The sequence below is a fragment of the Pelodiscus sinensis genome, chromosome 1, assembly GCF_052426305.1.
Source record: "Pelodiscus sinensis isolate ZL-2025 chromosome 1, ASM5242630v1, whole genome shotgun sequence".
Classification (NCBI taxonomy): Eukaryota; Metazoa; Chordata; order Testudines; family Trionychidae; genus Pelodiscus; species Pelodiscus sinensis.
Window position 1 is genome coordinate 110,147,151 of NC_143052.1, and position 17,188 is coordinate 110,164,338.

At 40.9% G+C, this 17,188-nt stretch overlaps 1 protein-coding gene across 10 annotated transcripts in view; it reads left to right on the forward strand.

Annotated features, from left to right (window-relative positions):
• Positions 1-17,188, forward strand: part of ERC1 (ELKS/RAB6-interacting/CAST family member 1) — a 512,836-nt gene that overhangs the window by 109,175 nt on the left and 386,473 nt on the right. For 6 of the 10 annotated variants that reach the window (XM_075941054.2, XM_089775709.1, XM_075941081.2 and 3 more), the window contains exons 4-7: positions 3,774-3,848; positions 8,388-8,543; positions 12,080-12,163; positions 16,361-16,528. In XM_075941054.2, the coding sequence (XP_075797169.2) occupies positions 3,774-3,848; positions 8,388-8,543; positions 12,080-12,163; positions 16,361-16,528 (483 nt within the window). The remainder of the gene's footprint in view (positions 1-3,773; positions 3,849-8,387; positions 8,544-12,079; positions 12,164-16,360; positions 16,529-17,188) is intronic. The other 4 variants (XM_075941075.2, XM_089775718.1, XM_075941103.2 and 1 more) reach the window with 1 other exon arrangement.

Here is a 17,188-nt window from a genome sequence, read left to right on the forward strand (position 1 = left end):
GAGATGAGAAATGTTGATTTTCAACACCTTATAACTCAACCAATTCAGAGTGGAATTTCATTGGCTAAGCAAAAGGCTTCCCTGTGTTCGTGTGACATTTTCCTTTGCCAAAGAACAAAGACCTCTTGCAAATAAGGTAGGTATTAGAGCTTCTCAGATAAAGGCTGCAAGAAACTGCCTTTATGGTGTGTTATATCTGTTTCCAGCCATTTAGTTGTTATTTTTATCCCATTTTTTATAGTCTTGGGACAGGAAATATCTGCATATTTAGGAAATACTTAGCACAGGGATGGGCAATAATTTTTGGTGGGGGGCTACTCCAATACTTTGGTAAGTGGTCAGGGGCTGCACTTTTCTGTGGAGGGGGTGCAGGGTTTAGGTTGGAGGTTGGGTGCAGAAGGGTGCATTGGTTGAAGGATGGGGGGGTGCAGGAGACTGTGGGGTCTGAGAGGGTTCTGGGTAGAGGAGGGGGTTGTAACCTGGGTCAGGATTGGGGTGTAGGGTCATGGCAGGAGTGTGGGTGCAGGAAAGGATTCTGGCCTGGGGTAAGGGTGTTAGGAGGGAGTTGTTACCTGAAGAGGGCTTGAATGGTGATCTGGGGGAGGGGGCTGGGGTGCCAGAGGCAGGTGCTGGCTGGGAGGAGTTTACCAAAGTGTCTTGCCCCAAGGCAGGTAGGGTTCCCTTCCTGCTGCAGCCCCAGACAGCTTGAAAATACAGACTGCACCCTCCATGTGGTTCTCAACTCCAGCTACCCCAGTCTCTCAGGCCAATCTCTCAGCTCTGATTGGCTGGCTGTTTCTAGCCAATAGAAGCTGAGAGATTGGCTGAGGTCAGTTCTTATTGGCCGGTTGTTTCTGGCCAATAGGAGCTGAGGATTGGGCTGGGGGTGGGGAGATGGTACAAAACCTCCTTCTCCTGGCAGAGCAGAGAAACTCAGGGACTGTGATTTAAACTGCGGCAGCTGCATTACTGAGGTCCTGGCAGGATGGTCTGCGGGCCGGATCTGGTGGCTTGTCGTACCGAATCTGGCCTCCAGGCCGTATTTTGCCCAGCCCTGAGCATATAGTGGGTACTACTGGAATAAAAATAACACTCTGTACGATACAGTACAGTATTTAGGCAGAGTCTGTATTTGTCCTGGGCTCTTCCAGGTCTCTCTCTTTCACTGAACATAATGGAAAGATTTTTTTTCCCTTTTGTAATAGTTATTGCATTTCTTCCTACTGGAAACGGAAGTTATGTAAGTTGTGTGCCAGAAGCTGTTAAGGAAAATTTTTGTTGATCAAAACAGGACACTTTCTATTAATGGGAGTCTTTCCACATGCTAAAAATTTCAGTGAATTTTCTTCGGTACTATTTCCTCTTTCCCCTACCTAGGGCTATGTCTAGACTGCACGCAGAACTTTCGAAAGAGCAAGCCGCTTTTTCGAAAGAAAGCACCCAGTGAGTCTGGATGCTCTCTTTCGAAGAAGCCCTATTTACATTCAAGAACGCCTTCTTTCGAAAGAAGCACTTTTGAAAGAAGGCGTTTTTCCTCGTGAAATGAGGTTTACCGCCGTCGAAAGAAAAGCCGCGTTCTTTCGATTTAATTTCGAAAGAACGCGGCTGTAGTCTAGACGCAGGGGAAGTTTTTTCGAAAAAAGGCTACTTTTTTCGAAAAAACCCCTGAGTCTGGACACAGCCTAGATGTTTGAGAACTTAAAAAGTCAAAGAAAGCTTAATGATTTTTAATTATAAAATTCAGAGAATTCAACCTCTGTTCTCTCTTCACCTCCCGTTAAATGTATTTCCACTACTGATGGAGTTGTAAAAATGGGGTTTTAATCTTGGTATTTTTAAAGATGTAAATTGGGGCTTCTGGTTTCACACAGGTTTTAGTCAAGTCACAGATATTTATGGAATTTACACTTGTTATTTTTGTGTGACTTTTCTTGTATGTGGCCTTAGTGAAAACATTGACAAAAAACTCTCTGCTTGACTGTCAAGTTTGAGAGTAGTATTTTTAGGATTTTTTCTGGTTTATTTATCTGTTGACTTTTGCTAATGTCAGTCTAAACTAAAAATCTATCTGTAAGAATAGTTTCCCAGAAAGAACACGGAAAATTTATTCACGCACACCTTGTTGGAAGTATCTTTGTCATCATATACAGGTATAGGGCATATCTATACTTGCCTGAAAATCGATGCTGTGGCATTCAGTATTGGATTTAGCGGGCTTTCTATGGACTTGCTAAGTGAAATACTGAGGGCATCCCCCTCAGTGCTGGTACGCTTTGCTGTCATGAGAAGTAATGACAATTGAGAGGAGCATTTTTCCTGTTTACTCTTGCTGTGAAGATGACACCAAAGCTCAATGTCATTTACATAGCTGGAATTGCATACCTTATGCTGACTTTTGGCTATAGGGTAGCCTTTTCTATAAACATTTGGAAAATTCTATGTTTTAGAAATGGAGTGGTCTAAAAATTTGGAAGTCATGCATTCCAGAGTGCTAAATCTTGCTCTGACTCAGACTCCCATTGTGACCTTTGTCAAATAAGTTCACTATTCTGCTTCTGTTTCAGCAATAGAAAACTTACCTACTTGACAGAGTTTTAAGCAATACCTTTGCATATCTTTTGAAAGGAGTACATACATAGGCTTTGCAAGTTGTGCTTGCTTGTTCATTTGAGTGCAAGGACTATTTGCATTTTGACTAGCAAATAAAATACTGTCTTTTTCATTACCATTTTTATGGAAAGTGTGAGTAAATTTTTGTTTGGTCTGGACTAGGAAATGTTCATGACTTTATGGCTTATGCAAGTATTTATTTATTAGATAAATTGCAATCACAATTTAGATTTTTATGCACCCCTGCACAGTGGATTTGGGATTTAGCAACGTTTTTGTTGACTGCATTTCTCTCACTGTATTTAATATCATAGTATGTGATTTGAGAGTGATACCTACATTTAACATCTAAGCCCCTGCTGTTCATTTTTTAAGTGAATACAGAAAAGGGCACACAACTATAACAGATCAATTTTTTCTCCAGCTATCTATTTGTATCCTGCAGCAACTTGGAAAGTACGGTGGAGCAGTTCAGCTTGCTGTTGTTTGTATTATCTAGGTAGCTCTCTGGAACACTCTAGCAACCTGAGTGCATGCTCTTTTCATATCTACAGAAATATCAGACAGGCATTTGTCAGTCTCCCCTTTGCACTAGAGCAACTTGCTATCCAATCATTTTTTTTTCAGCTACACTTTGAGCCTCTGTGGAGGGAGATTTTCATCATAGGTAACTAGGTGGTTGCTACTCTGGGGGTAGAAAATATGGAAAGAAGCGCTATCAACACAGATGCTCACAACAGCGTGTTAAACATAAACCAGATTATTGCTATTTTTGTTAATCTTCTTTTAAATAGTTCTGTCTTCTGTTTGAGGCCAATTGCCTTTAAAAACAACTGAGGATTAATTTACGAGCAAGGCAGGGCAGATTTTGTGTGTGTCAGTTTTACAGTTTATTTTGGATATTTTTATTTTTGTGGTCAAAGACCAAGTTTGTATTGTGCCTGTGTAACTCAGCTAGAGTTCTATTCGCTAGACTGGAGCCTGCCCAGTGATGTAAAAGGTCATATTATGCAAGAGTGAAGGACTGGGAACATCAGAATAATGTAAAGGGGTAGAATTCTGCTGCATTAGAGAGAAGGAAGGTTCTGATAACTTTGGCTGAAGTCCATGGAGGTGGTACAAAATATCATTTTCACTATTTCCTTCTTGTTCTTCTATTGCAGGAGATGCATCGTCGGTTTGAAAATGCCCCTGACTCAGCCAAGACAAAAGCTCTGCAAACTGTTATTGAGATGAAGGTAAGAGACTCCACACTGGAAGACAGGAGACCTATTTTTTTGGAACAGAGTGTGGAATATTTCAGGTAGCTGAAAGCATGAGAAGTCAGACAGATATAATGCATTTGCCTGTAGTACTAATGGGGAAAAAATGGATCTTTTCATTCATCAGGCAAGTTAAAGAACTAGTTTATCTCATCTATCTGGAGTGGGATTTACAGTTTCCAGATAATTAGCCAAAAGTCCATTGTATTATAAGGATGGTATGGGGAGATAAGTGGGAGCCTTTTAATGATGTGATTTCCCTCTCCTCCCCAACACAGTATTTTCTGAACTTTATAAAGGGTATTGGTAGCGAACACAAGCTGTGTCTAGACTGCTTTCCTCTTGCGAAAGAGGAAATGCAAATGAGGAAAAAGGAAATGCAAATGAAGCGCTGATTAGGATGTTCACATGCTTCGTTTGCATATCCTCTTCCAATCATTTTTTCGGAAGAGGTTTTTTCGAAGGGAAAAAAGCAGCCTAGACGTGGTTCTTTTGAAAAAAAAACCCTTTTTTGAAAGAACCTTCTTCCTCAAAAAATGAGGTTTACAGGGGCTCTTGTACATTTCAAAGGGGAATCGCCACATGGAGCCTGGGGCTAGTAGGGGACTTAGAGAGTCCCTCGCTGGCTCCAGGCTGCATGTGGCATTTAAGTCTTTGAAATGCACAAGAGCCCCTGCTGGGGCTTTGTACATTTCAAAGGTGGAACACCACCCGGCATTTCCACCTTTGAAATATAGTAACAGTCCAGCAGGCTTTTGCTACATTTCAAACTGGAAGCGCCCTTATCGACTAATTGAATAGTCAATGGAAATTCCATTGACTATTCGATTAGTTGATTAATCTAATTTTAACATCCCTAGTCTGGGTGCGGGCAAGTGCCTGCTTCATAGGAGCTTCCATCCCCATACCAAAAAGGAGAGGAACCACTGGCTTAAGCTCCTCTTAATGGAGGAGGAACTGCGGCCCTTGGCACTGGAACTATCCCTGGCATCAGTGGTGTATAGTTCTCCAGTGTCGGTTTGTGACTCAGCACTTAAGAAGCATTCACACCGTAAAGCACCACCATTGGGTGCCATTGGGTATTGCACCAGGCACTGTGGCATCGCTACTGCTGGCCTCTGTCATTGGCACCGAGACTGCTATTGGTGTCTCCTTGTTACTGCTCCCTGGCACCATCGGGATCAGTGCCCCCCTGGACTGGCATTAAATATTCACCCCATGGCAGGCATCCATGAACTGGCCCTTTTGGACTTGGTGGACATATCACCAGAGTCAAGACTGGCATTGGTAGTGTCAGCACTCAGTGGCCTTCCCTCCTCTATGGTGGTGCCTGCATTCATGGGAGAAATGGAGGAAAGCTCTCTAGTGCCGTCTACCCTGACGTTGGCACAGGAAGAGCAGTATCCTCCGCTGGGCTACCTCCCTGGTCCCCCTCGGACCTTTTTGGGTGAAAGGTTTGTGCCGCCAGGGGTCTGCATTATGCGTTGTACGATTTGGTATTCCTGAAACAGCAAGGTCTTGCCATTTGTTCTATCAAGTTCCACTTTGCTGCTACTCTGTTTTCCTCCCACCCGTGAATAGCTGCTCGCTTTCCTCAGATTCTGAGACAATCAGATTTCCCTGGAATACAATGGACATATGCAACATATCTTGAAGAAACATGGTTACACAACAGTAACAGTAACCATTTCTTCCTGTTGTTTCTAACACCTGAAACAGGCCATGTCAGCAAAAAACTAAGTGGATTGACCACTTAGTATGAAAAAGACAATAGATTGCATTGCTTACTTATGACATTATAAAGTCTCAGGGGGTAGCCATGTTAGTCTGTTACTTTAAAAACAACAGGCCATCCTGTGTCACCTTAGAGACTAACAAATGTATTAGGTCATGAGCTTTCGTGGGTAAAACTCACTTCTTCAGATAAGTTGGAGTAGAAATTACAGAATCCAGGGTATATACAATACCAAAAGAAGCTACCTGTCAGTTGTAGGATCAGTGTTAATGAAGCTAATTGAATCAGGCTGGATGCGTCTCATTTATAGCTTGTGATGTGGACATGCAAATATCAAAGGTGGGGTAATTTCCTTTGTATTACGTTAACCAGTTTAGGTCTTTATTCAAGCCTAAGTTGATAGTGTTGAACTTGTAAATGAACTCCAGTTCAGATGTCTCCCTCTGTAATTGGGTGATACAATTATTTTGTAGAAGAATGGCTACTTTTCAAAATGTTCCCTGACAGGTTTATGTGTGTTACCATTTCTGATGTCTGTTTCCATTTATTCTTTGATGCAGAGACTGTCCAGTTTGGCCAATATATACAGCAGGGGGGCATTGCTGGCACTTCATGGCATATATCACATTAGTGGATGTGTAGGTGGATAAGCCCCCTGGTGTGGTGACCTATGTGGTTAAATCCTGTGATGGTGTTGCTTGTATAGCTATATAGACACAGTTGGCAATGAGGTTTGTTGCAGGCATAGTTCCTGGGAAAGTGTATCTCTGGTGTGGTGTGTGGCTGCTGGTAAGTATTTGCTTCAGGTTGGGGGGCTGTCTGTAGGCTAGTACTGGCCTGTCTCCAAAGGTTTGTCAGGGTAAGGAATCATTTTCCAGGATAGGTTGTAATTGTCAATGGTGTGTACTGGAGGGTTTTAAGCTAGGGACTGTAGGTGATTACCAGTGGTGTTCTGTCTTTCCTTGTTGGACCTGTCTTGAAGTAGGTGACTTCTGGGTACTTATATGGCTCTGTCAGTCTGTTTCCTTACTTCTGCAGGTGGATATTTAAGTTTTAAGAATTCTTGATAAAGATCCTTTACATATATGTCTGCCTGTGGGATTGGAGCAGATCCAGTTGTATCTTAGGGTTTGGCTGTAGACAATGGATCGTGTAATGTGTCCTGGATGGAAACTAGAGGCATGTAGGTAAGAATAGTAGTCCGTAGGTTTCCACTATAGGGTGGTGGTCATGTGATATCTTGAAGGTAGCTAGGAGTGTTGGTGGCATAAAGTTTGAGGAGAGAGTCAACATAGCAGGATAATCCTGCTGCAAGGAATCCAATGCCTGAGATAATGATATGTCCAGGATTTCAGGGTTTATGGATCTTGGGTATGAGAAGACTCCTGGTTGGGGCTGAGGGGTGTGTCTGTGTAGATTTGTTCCCAAGCTGTAGAGGGAAGTTTCTTGAGCAGATGGTGTAGTTTCTTCTGGTATTCCTCAATGCGATCAGAGCAAAGAGACCTGTAGAATGTGTCAAGTATTAGAATGATAGCTGTGTTAGTAGAATGTGGTGGTGGTGTTGCCTGACAGCCTCCAATTTGTAATCTGATCTACTCGTGATGATTACAGCACCCCCTTTGTCAGTCTCTTTGATTATGTCAGAGTTGTTTTTGAGACTCTAGATAGCATTGCATTCTGCACAGCTGAGGTTACGTGTCACCTGATGTTGTTTGTTTACAATGTCAGCCTGTGCATGTTTGCAGAAGCAATCACTGTAGAAGTCCAGGGTATCATTTCAACCCTCCGGAGGTTTCCGTACATGTAACATGTATGTATTTTTAACTATGTAAAAATGTTTGAAAAAGTCTACATATGACTTGAACTAACTTAACATCCCCTATAGGTTCGTCCATTCAGGAATAGATTGATGTTGGTACTAGGGATGTAAAATCCCATTTAACTGGCTAACCTGTTAAATGTGCTGGTTTAACCAGTCAACTGATTTTTTAAAAAGGTGGTGGAGTGCTCCAGCCTGGCTGGGCTGGACAGCCAGAGCAGCCTCTGCTTGTGATGTGCCCGGGCCCGGCCTGCCACAGACAGGGGCTACTCTGGGTGTCCATAACAGCACTGTCCGTTGTGGGCCCCGGAGGGCTGGAGCAGCCCTCTTCCCATGGTGGGTGGGGAGGCTATTCCAGCCCCCACTGTTTAACCAGAATGGTAAGCATCAATGGGTGATACTTAACCAGTTAACATTTCACATCCCAAATTGGTGCACCCATTCCCTGCTTTATGCTGTTGATTGTGTTCCTTGTTTGTCACTTAGGTCACATCTGTAGAAGCAATGAGAAACTTGTTTCACAAGCTCTTTTCTCTCATACTTGTGGCACAGTTAGGGGTTGAGGTCTCTATGAATCTGATCTAGTATTGATGTGGCCATTGTAATTTGTTTTACTGTCACTATAATAATTTCTCTCGTATATATGGCTTCAGGACTGCCAAGTGACTATTTCATATTCTCTTATTTAGTATTCATTCCATATGCCGCACATAGCCACAATCTAGTTCAAAAGATTAAATTTACTTGCAGAATGAAGAACACTGGAGGGAAAGAGCCCTTATGGGCAGACAGTTTTAGCTGCTCAGAGAAATGCTGTTTTAAAAGGTGCAGAATAATTACTCGGAATGTTTATTAAGGTGCATTTACAATACTGGTACATTCATATACTTTGTTGCTTTCATGGTGTGTTAATGAGTCATTTAACAATACACTGCTTTCCCACCCCTCTTACTCTTTTCAGGACTCAAAAATCTCCTCCATGGAACGTGGCCTCCGTGACTTGGAAGAGGAGATTCAAATGCTGAAGTCGAATGGAGCTCTAAGCACTGAAGAGCGTGAGGAGGAAATGAAGCAAATGGAAGTGTACCGTAGTCATTCCAAATTCATGAAAAACAAGGTAATGAGAGAACAATGATAATAACAGTGAGCTTTAAGGAACACGTGGGAGAAGAACTCTTATTCAGTCATCAAATCAAGGGAGAGAGTTGGGACCTGTCTTGTACTGCAAGCATTGGGAGATAGGAGAGGAGGCATCTGCATTCTACTCTGAAAGTCACTGGACTAGCCTCAGAATATTTAAAAAAGGAACATGGAATATTTAAGGAAAAGTGTAGAACTGTGAAAACAATGAGGAGTCCTGTGGCACTTAAAAACTAACAGATTTATTTGGACTTAAGCTTTCATGGGCAAAACCCAACTTCGGAGTGGGTTTTTTCTCACTGAAGCTTAGTCCAAATAAATCTACTATGGGGCCATAGGATTCCTCAGTGTTTTCGTGGATGCCGACTACCCCTCCAATACTTATACAGCTGTGTACTCAGTAATACCAGTGGGCCAGAGTCTGCATTTAGATTCATACTCACAGCTTTTATTATTTAAATTAGATTTGTGGGTATCTTTGGGACCTTCCTAGTTCTTTTTATACTGTAGTTCAGGTTAATTAATGGCACATGTACACACACACCTAATTCATGGCAAGAGGGGTCATAGATCTACAATGCCCTAGCACGCCATATGTTATCTGTGTTAACTCCACTGATGCACACTAAAAGTTCCCTAATGCACATTAACAAGGTCCATATGGAAAGTTAATATGTTTTATATTGGAGTGCTGTAGGCTGACACTCTAGCTTGCCATGCAGTAAGTGCTCTTAGTTTAGCAGTCTTACTAAACTAATACTATAGTAGTATTTCTACCTATTTGACTTGCTGGATCACTGTGGCATGAGATTTAGCATTATTTCAAGACTGGGCCGAGCAGGAACTGTAGCAAATAGGTTTCTACTGCACTGTCCTTCCAGTGTTGTCATAAAACGAACAGATTCTACTTCAGCAGTGGTGCCAAGATTCATGCAAACTTATGGGGATGTTTGTGTTGCAAGATGGCCCTGAGAAATGCAGGTATTTTGGTACTGAGCTTGGTGTAAACACTGCTTGTTGGACTGTGTAGAGGTTAAGGTCATTTCATAGTTTTTCTGCTACATAGTCTGGAACACTCATTACTGTGTTTGTCCTTCCGTGAAATGATTTGTTTAAACAATACAGTTCTAACCTGTTGTAGAAAGTTAAACACAAAGATTACAAGCAGAAATGTAAGATGTAATAAGACTTTTTAGTGCCGTCACCACTCCAGTATTTTGACTCACTCCAGGAAAAACACCTGTTTTAATAAAGGTTAAACCTCTCTGGTCCAGCAACATCTGTAGTCCAGCATGACTTTAGTTAGCCTGGTGTCTACTTATTATGAGTGTGGTCAAGTTTTTGCAGTCCCATAAAGTTTATTTATAGCCACTACTTTGTTCTGTGCTCTTATATAGTTTTAATTTACCCCTAAATGTCCCCTACAAGTTCAGTAAGCAGAAGGAATGTAAGCAAGTAGTTGACTACCTGATAAGCGTATGCAGCTCTTCATATATTTAAAAAGCAGAGGCACAGCATCTGGGACCGAGACATGATCCAGGACAGCTAATTCCTGGCTCATCCCACCTCCTCGCCTCTTCTTAAATGTATCAAGAGCCTGGTGGTCTTAATTCATTTAAAAGGCAGAGCCGCAGAGGGATTAGCTCTTGGGGCCAAGAGCTAACGTGCTGCAGATCTGCAGTTTCCCTCATTATTGACTAATTGGGTAGTCAGTGGAAATTCCATCGACTACTCAATAAATTGCATTTAATCAGCTAAACATCCCTAATAAGCAGTGGAAGCGTTGGTAATGCTGCTAGACAATATTGACCTCCTGTGGTTCAGCAAATTCTCGGATTAAGCATGGGGATGTAAGGTATCTGTTAACTGAATAGTCGAGTAACCTCATGAATTCTTATCGATTAGTCGACTATTCTATAGTCCCCGGGGTTGGGGCCGGCAGCCAGTGCGCTTTGGCTTCACTCTTGAGGAGCCCCCTGCCACTGCACTCTGCTGTCTCTGTATCAGAAACAGGCGCATGGGGTACCAGGTGGGAGCTTGTCCGCGAGGGGAGCCAGTTTAAAAACTACCTTCCCTTGTGGACTGGCTGCCTGTCATTGTGTGCTGCTGTCTCTGATAAAGAGGCAGCTGCACAGGTTGGCAGCAGCTCCTGCCTTGGGGTGGGTTTGAGCTCCTGAACCTGGCATGAGCCAGAACTGAGTCAGGCTCAGTTAATACACTTTAAATGTTGAGCCATAGTGGGGAAGGTCCCAGATCCTGCATGAGCCTGGCTGCTGGGCAGACCACTAAAAAAAAGTACTGGTAGGGGAGGAGGGAGAGAAATGCATGTAGTCTATAGCATTAACCGATAAGCTTTTGCTTATCGGTTAATCAGCTATCTTATTACATCCCTAGTTCAGCAGCGGCCAGATCCCTGAGGGTGCCAGACGAGAGAGATTCAACCTGTATTGCTTTTTATCCTGTTGAGTTACCACTAGCAAATAAAGGGATGGAAGGATGTTTTTGGCATATGCAAAGACTATTTGAATCACTAAGCCTTCACACTGCCTTACCATAACTGGGTATTTCCCCCTCCCCATGTTAGAAATTCATGTCACCTAGTCCTTCCCCCTTTACAGACCTTATGAGCTTATTCCCTTTGTGACCAATTTCTGGACCTTTTCCATACATAACACACATTTCTCTCCTGCTGATAACTTGTTCCCTACCCTTTGTTTATTTAACAGCTTTATTCCTTTTGTTGCTGATATCCAGCCACTGTCCTGTTGTTTTGTCGTCATTCCTCTGTTTTGTCTTGCTTAGTAAATACACATAATTGTCCTTCTAATAATGTATTGTGTTGAAATCAACAGATGCTTCCTGGCATATTACTCCAGTTTACACCTTTTGAAGTGAAGAATTTTTCTCTAGCTATTTCTGTCTTTAATTTTCTACTTGGTCCAAATTTCAGAATGGTTGGCTAGTGTGTTCTAGATCAGTGTTTTTCAACCTTTTTTATAAAGTACTCCCTTAAAAAACAAAACAAAAAAAAAACCCACTCCCAGTACCTACAGTTTTCAGACACACACATTTTTTTCTACATTGCAACACATTTGTTTAAACAACTTAACTGTAGCCGGGCAGGCAATAAAATTTTTGGGTGTAAAAAGTACAAAAATAATAAAGTGCTGTAAAACTTAAAGCAAAAATTCAGTTTTCTCCAAATTTCAGTTGTGTTGACGTACTCTCCAGACTTCTCTTGAGTACCCCTTAGGGTACTTGTATCACTGGTTGAGAAACACTGCTTTAGATCTCAAACGTATACATCACTTTTTAACCATGTTTGTAGTGTCAATTTTTATAAGTATAGTGATAAAACTCTTGCCTGGGAACTTATGAAAATATAAGAACTTGAATAGCAGGGAGGAGGGAAATGATATTGCTTTATGACATTTAGGCACTATAATGGCTGAAACAGGTCAACTAGAAGACAATAAATGGTAAACACTGAAAAGAATTACAATGTCGTGGCAGGTAGAGCAACTGAAGGAAGAGCTAAATGCCAAAGAGACCCAAGGGGAGGAGCTGAAAAAGAGAGTGGCTGGTCTCCAGGCTGAGGTCTCTGCCGTAAGATTCATCTCTTTGTGTGCAGTGGCCATTCACTGGGTCTTTGCTAGGTCTGTGGCTTTCTGGTAGCTTACACTTTTCTTCTTTTCTCCCCAAATTCACACGACACTAGAACTAACCAGTCTGCTCTGCTCTGTATCTGCCTCTTGTTCACATCAGCTTGGCCTCTGTAGCATCTCTGTTCAAAACACACTCTGAATACCCATATTTGTTGTCTTAAATAGTATGATTTAACTTAATAGTAGTTTGTCCTTTCCAATTGGGACACATTTTCAAAAGTGCTCAGTATCCACAATTGGAGTTAGATTTTTCAAAAGAGCTGCAGTTTTAATTAGGCACCAAAATAAGTGACTAGTTTGCCTAAAATATGTGCTAAGCTCTTTTGAATACCTGCCCAAAAATATAACAGTGGAAACAGCTGGATGTTGAACACTTTTGAAAATATATTCTTGCCTAAATGAGGCCTGTGCACTTCTGAAAATCTGGCCCTATAGCTTTTCTGCAATAGGTGTAGGTTTTTGCTTACTGTAAAATACCGTCACTATGCTGGGTGATCAGTGTGTGTCCAAGAGCAGAGAGATGTGAACAGTAACACTTCATACTGCTTTCGTTTCCTGTGCAGCTTTGAATGGTATGCGCTGCATTCTTTCCTAAAGAGCTTGAGCATGATAGCTTGGTAGCTCAAGGCTCTAAAATTTTTATTTGTGGGGACATTTAATTTATGGCATTGCCTGTGACTATTAATATTACTTGCTACCTGTATGCAGGTAACATTTCATCAGGTTTAAATATCTAGGCTAAACTGGTCAAATTCTCTCTTCTTCAGGTGGAGTCAAAATAAATTCTCTCTTTTTTTTTTTTTTCAAAAGCTAAACTGACCAGTGATTTTACTCTAATTTGTGTTGCCTCCAAATTGGAGAATGTAATACCAACTGAACCTTATACTTTTTTGGTTGAGAGATGGTAAGAAAACTGAACTGGCCCCAAATGCTATAATTGCTTTCCATTTTTTACGTTGTACTTAAGATAACTAATGCATCTGGTTTTTGCAATGTAGGAAAATAAGTTTGAGAGGCTGATGGCAGAAACTGTTACAATCTACACTTTAAGTGCCATTCTGCCATATGTAGGGATTTTTTTATTGAAATATTTACTATCAGTAAAAAGAATTAAGGTGTCTAGAATCCAGTGTAAGATGAACATTTAAAGTTAGAATTAAGTTAATGATTTACCATTTAATAGTAATCTAAAATGAAATTCCCTAACTTCAGTTTCTCCATTAAAAAATGGAGAAATAAATTTTTAATTATCTCCAGTTCCTACACACAAGGATTCATCTTCCCTATCCACTATTTTTCCACAGGACACACAGGTTGCGTCGCTGGTGATGTATTAATGGGCTATTGTCAAGATACAAACCTGTCCACTTCCGTACTTTGATCCGTTTTAAAAATATAGGTTATTCTTTTTAAAAAAATGTTTTTTTTCATGTTGTGTATTTCACTCAGTTTGGAAAACATAATTGGACTGGTCAGTTTTATTTTAGTTTATAATCTGCTTCACTTTCTGGTTTGCATGCATTTATCATGCTATTGGGCTTCAGTTTCTGGCACTTCTGGAGAAGTTATTTGTAAATTGTTCTAAAACATTTCTCTTCTGGTTTGGTTTTTATGAAGACTTATTTCTCCTCCTTAGATCAATATGTAGGTCTAAATTACTGTTTTTAGGGGAGGATGCAAAACTGGAAATTTTCAGTTATAATCTTAGGTCACTGTTTATCAAAGTAGTCCATGGACCCACTCTGAGAGAGCAGCTAACTAGCCGCTCCCATTTGTTTATTTACTGGAGCCTCATGGCTGCCCTTGGCCGTGGTTCACTGTTTGCAGTCAAAGGGAGCTATGGGAAGCATTGTGGACATAAGCTGCAAACGGCGAACCACAGCCAAGGGGAGCCATGAGGCTCCACAGCTGTGGAGCTGGTAAATAAACAAAGGGAAGCGGGTAGTTAGCAGCTCTCAGAGTGGGTCTGTGGACCTCTTTGAGAAACACTGGCCTAAATTTATGTCAGTTTGTAGCCACAACCAATAAATTTCTTTAAGCATACATTCTTGTAGTCATGTTTGAATCAAATGTGTCCTGGGTGATGATTAAGAACATAGGAACATAAGAATGGCCATACTGGGTCAGAACAAAGGTCCATGCAGCCCAGTACCCTGTCTGCCGACAATGGCCAATGCCAGGTGTCCCAGAGGGAGTGAATCGAACAGTTAATAATTAAGCGATCTCTCTCCTGCCATCCATCTCCACCCTCTGACAAACAGAGGCTAGGGACACCATTCCTTACCCATCCTGGCTAATAGCCATTAATGGACTTAACCTCCATGAATTTATCTAGTTCTCTTTTAAACCCTGTGATAGTCTTAGCCTTCACAAACTCCTCAGGCAAGGAGTTCCACAGATTGACTATGCACTGTGTGTAGAACTTCCTTTTATTTGTTTTAAACCTGCTACTCATTGCTTTCATTTGTGGCCCCTAGTTCTTATGTTATGGGAACAAGTAAATAGATTTTCCTTATTCACTTTCTCCACACCACTCATGGTTTTATAGACCTCTATCATATCCCCCCGTAGTCTCCTCTGAGCTGAAAAGTCCCAGTCTCTTTAATCTCTCCTCATATGGAACCCGTTCCAAACCCCTGATTGTTTTAGTTGCTCCTCTCTGAACCTTTTCTAATGCCAGTATATCTTTTTTGAGATGAGGAGACCGTATCTGTACGCAGTATTCAGGATGTGGGCATACCATGGATTTATATAAGGGCAATAAGATATTCTCCATCTTATTCTCAATCCCTTTTTTAATGATTCCTAACATCGTGTTTGTTTTTTGACTGCCGCTGCACACTGCGTGGATGTCTTCAGAGAACTATCCACAATGACTCCAGCATCTCTTTCCTGATTAATTCTAGCTAAATTAGCTTCCATCATATTATATTATTTTTTTCAGTGTGCATTACTTTACATTTATCCACATTAAATTTCATTTGCCATTTTGTTGCCCAATCACTTAGTTGGGTGAGATCTTTTTGAAGTTCTTCACAGTCTGCTTTGGTCTTAGCTACCAATTTAGTATCGTCTGCAAACTTTGCCACCTCACTGTTTACCCCTTTCTCCAAATCATTTATGAATAAGTTGAATAGGCTTGGTCCTAGGACTGACCCTTGGGGGACACCACTAGTTACCCCTCTCCATTCTGAAAACTGACCATTTATTCCTACCCTTTGTTTCCTGTCTTTTAACCAGCTCTCAGTCCATGAAAGGACCTTCCCTCTTATCCCATGACAACTTAATTTACATAAGAGCCTTTGGTGAGGGACCTTTCTGATTGTTTTTAGACTGAGGTTTAATCATAACTCTACTACTGTGCAGATGAACTTTTTTACTCATTATTCATTGAGACAAAAATCTGATTTGGTTTCTTTTGGAATCATGGGAATTGTCTTCATGGCAATTCCAAAAGTAGCTTTTTTAGTGTGCTGTATTATAATCTTCTGGTTAATACTTTTGCACTATACTCAGACTTGCTTTAAGAAAGATTCTTAAATAAAGGAATATTTCTCTCATGGGGAGGGGGAAATGCTAGTTTTACCAGATATAAAAATAAAAGATATGGTTTCACTGACATTGTCTTTGGAGATGGGTTTGGGATTGGTGGACCGGAAGGGAGAGAAAAGAAAACTGTTCAAGTGACAAAAGGCAAAACACTCATCAAAGAGGTCTTTCAGAAATATACCCAAACACATCTAATCTCTTAAGGTGTTTACAATGCACCATTACTACCTGAGCAATGTATGTATCAGTACAGTTCTGTTGTATATTCAGTAAAAGATTACCCCGGTAAACTGTTGTTTTTGGTTTGTCTGTTGTAGGGGATGGCTGAAGAGGGATTTCAATCTGTTTAAATGCACACCTTTTACAAACTGAATAGGATTTTTGCCCTGATGTTCTTTGGAGACATTTCTGCTAAGTTTACAGACAGCTAAATACTTTAAAGTTGTGTGGTGAATGATCTTTAGAATATTATTCTCTTTTATTAACTGTTTTATGAATGTTAATTTTTGTTGCTAAAGTATACATTGATAATTACTGATCCTCTCTTTTTTCTTTTCCCCATGTTTGTTTCCTTCTTTAGATTGGTCAGGTGAAACAGGAGCTGTCACGTAAAGATACTGAGCTGCTGGCCTTGCAAACAAAGCTGGAGACCCTCACAAACCAGTTCTCTGACAGCAAGCAGCATATTGAGGTGCTGAAAGAATCCCTTACAGCTAAAGAACAGAGAGCTGCCATCCTGCAGACAGAGGTGAAATACATACTTTTATAGATATGAACTATTTGAGCCTTTGGAGGGGGGAAGGAAATCCAGAGACAGCTGTGTGTTCTGTTTATCATTTGTTTCCTGCTTAGGAACTGCTGTGCATTAAAAATCCTTTTTGTCTCTGGAACAGTTTTGATGCATTCCGTTATGTCTCATATTGGTGGCTGTGTTTAATGTCACTTGCTCTGAACAAATCATTTCCATTTTTTAGGAATTTGGGATTTTGTAGGTAAGAAATTCTATAAGTATGACAAAAATGTGTGCATATGTGTGTGTGTGCTGTACTAATGTGCAGTTAGCAATCTGTTCTTAGATACAGTTATCTTGGAATGTGCCATGACTGGATTTGGGGGAAGAGAAGGGTTTGCAATTGTTCATCATAGAGCTAAAAGGAGAAGGTGGAGGAACTGAGAGCATTCTTGTCTCCTTCTTGTGGTTTCATTACCACAGTCAGCATGTAGTGGAGCTCTTGTGCTTACATCTGAGATGTGCATTTTATGCTTATGAGAGTGTTCTGAAAACTTTTTTTTTCTTAATGGAACTTCTGGTCTTCATGACAGATCTTTAAAGTCTTGTATTATATAGGGAAAAGAGGTATATCTGCACTTTGAAAGTTTAATAAGCAATGGAATTAAAAGGCTTCTG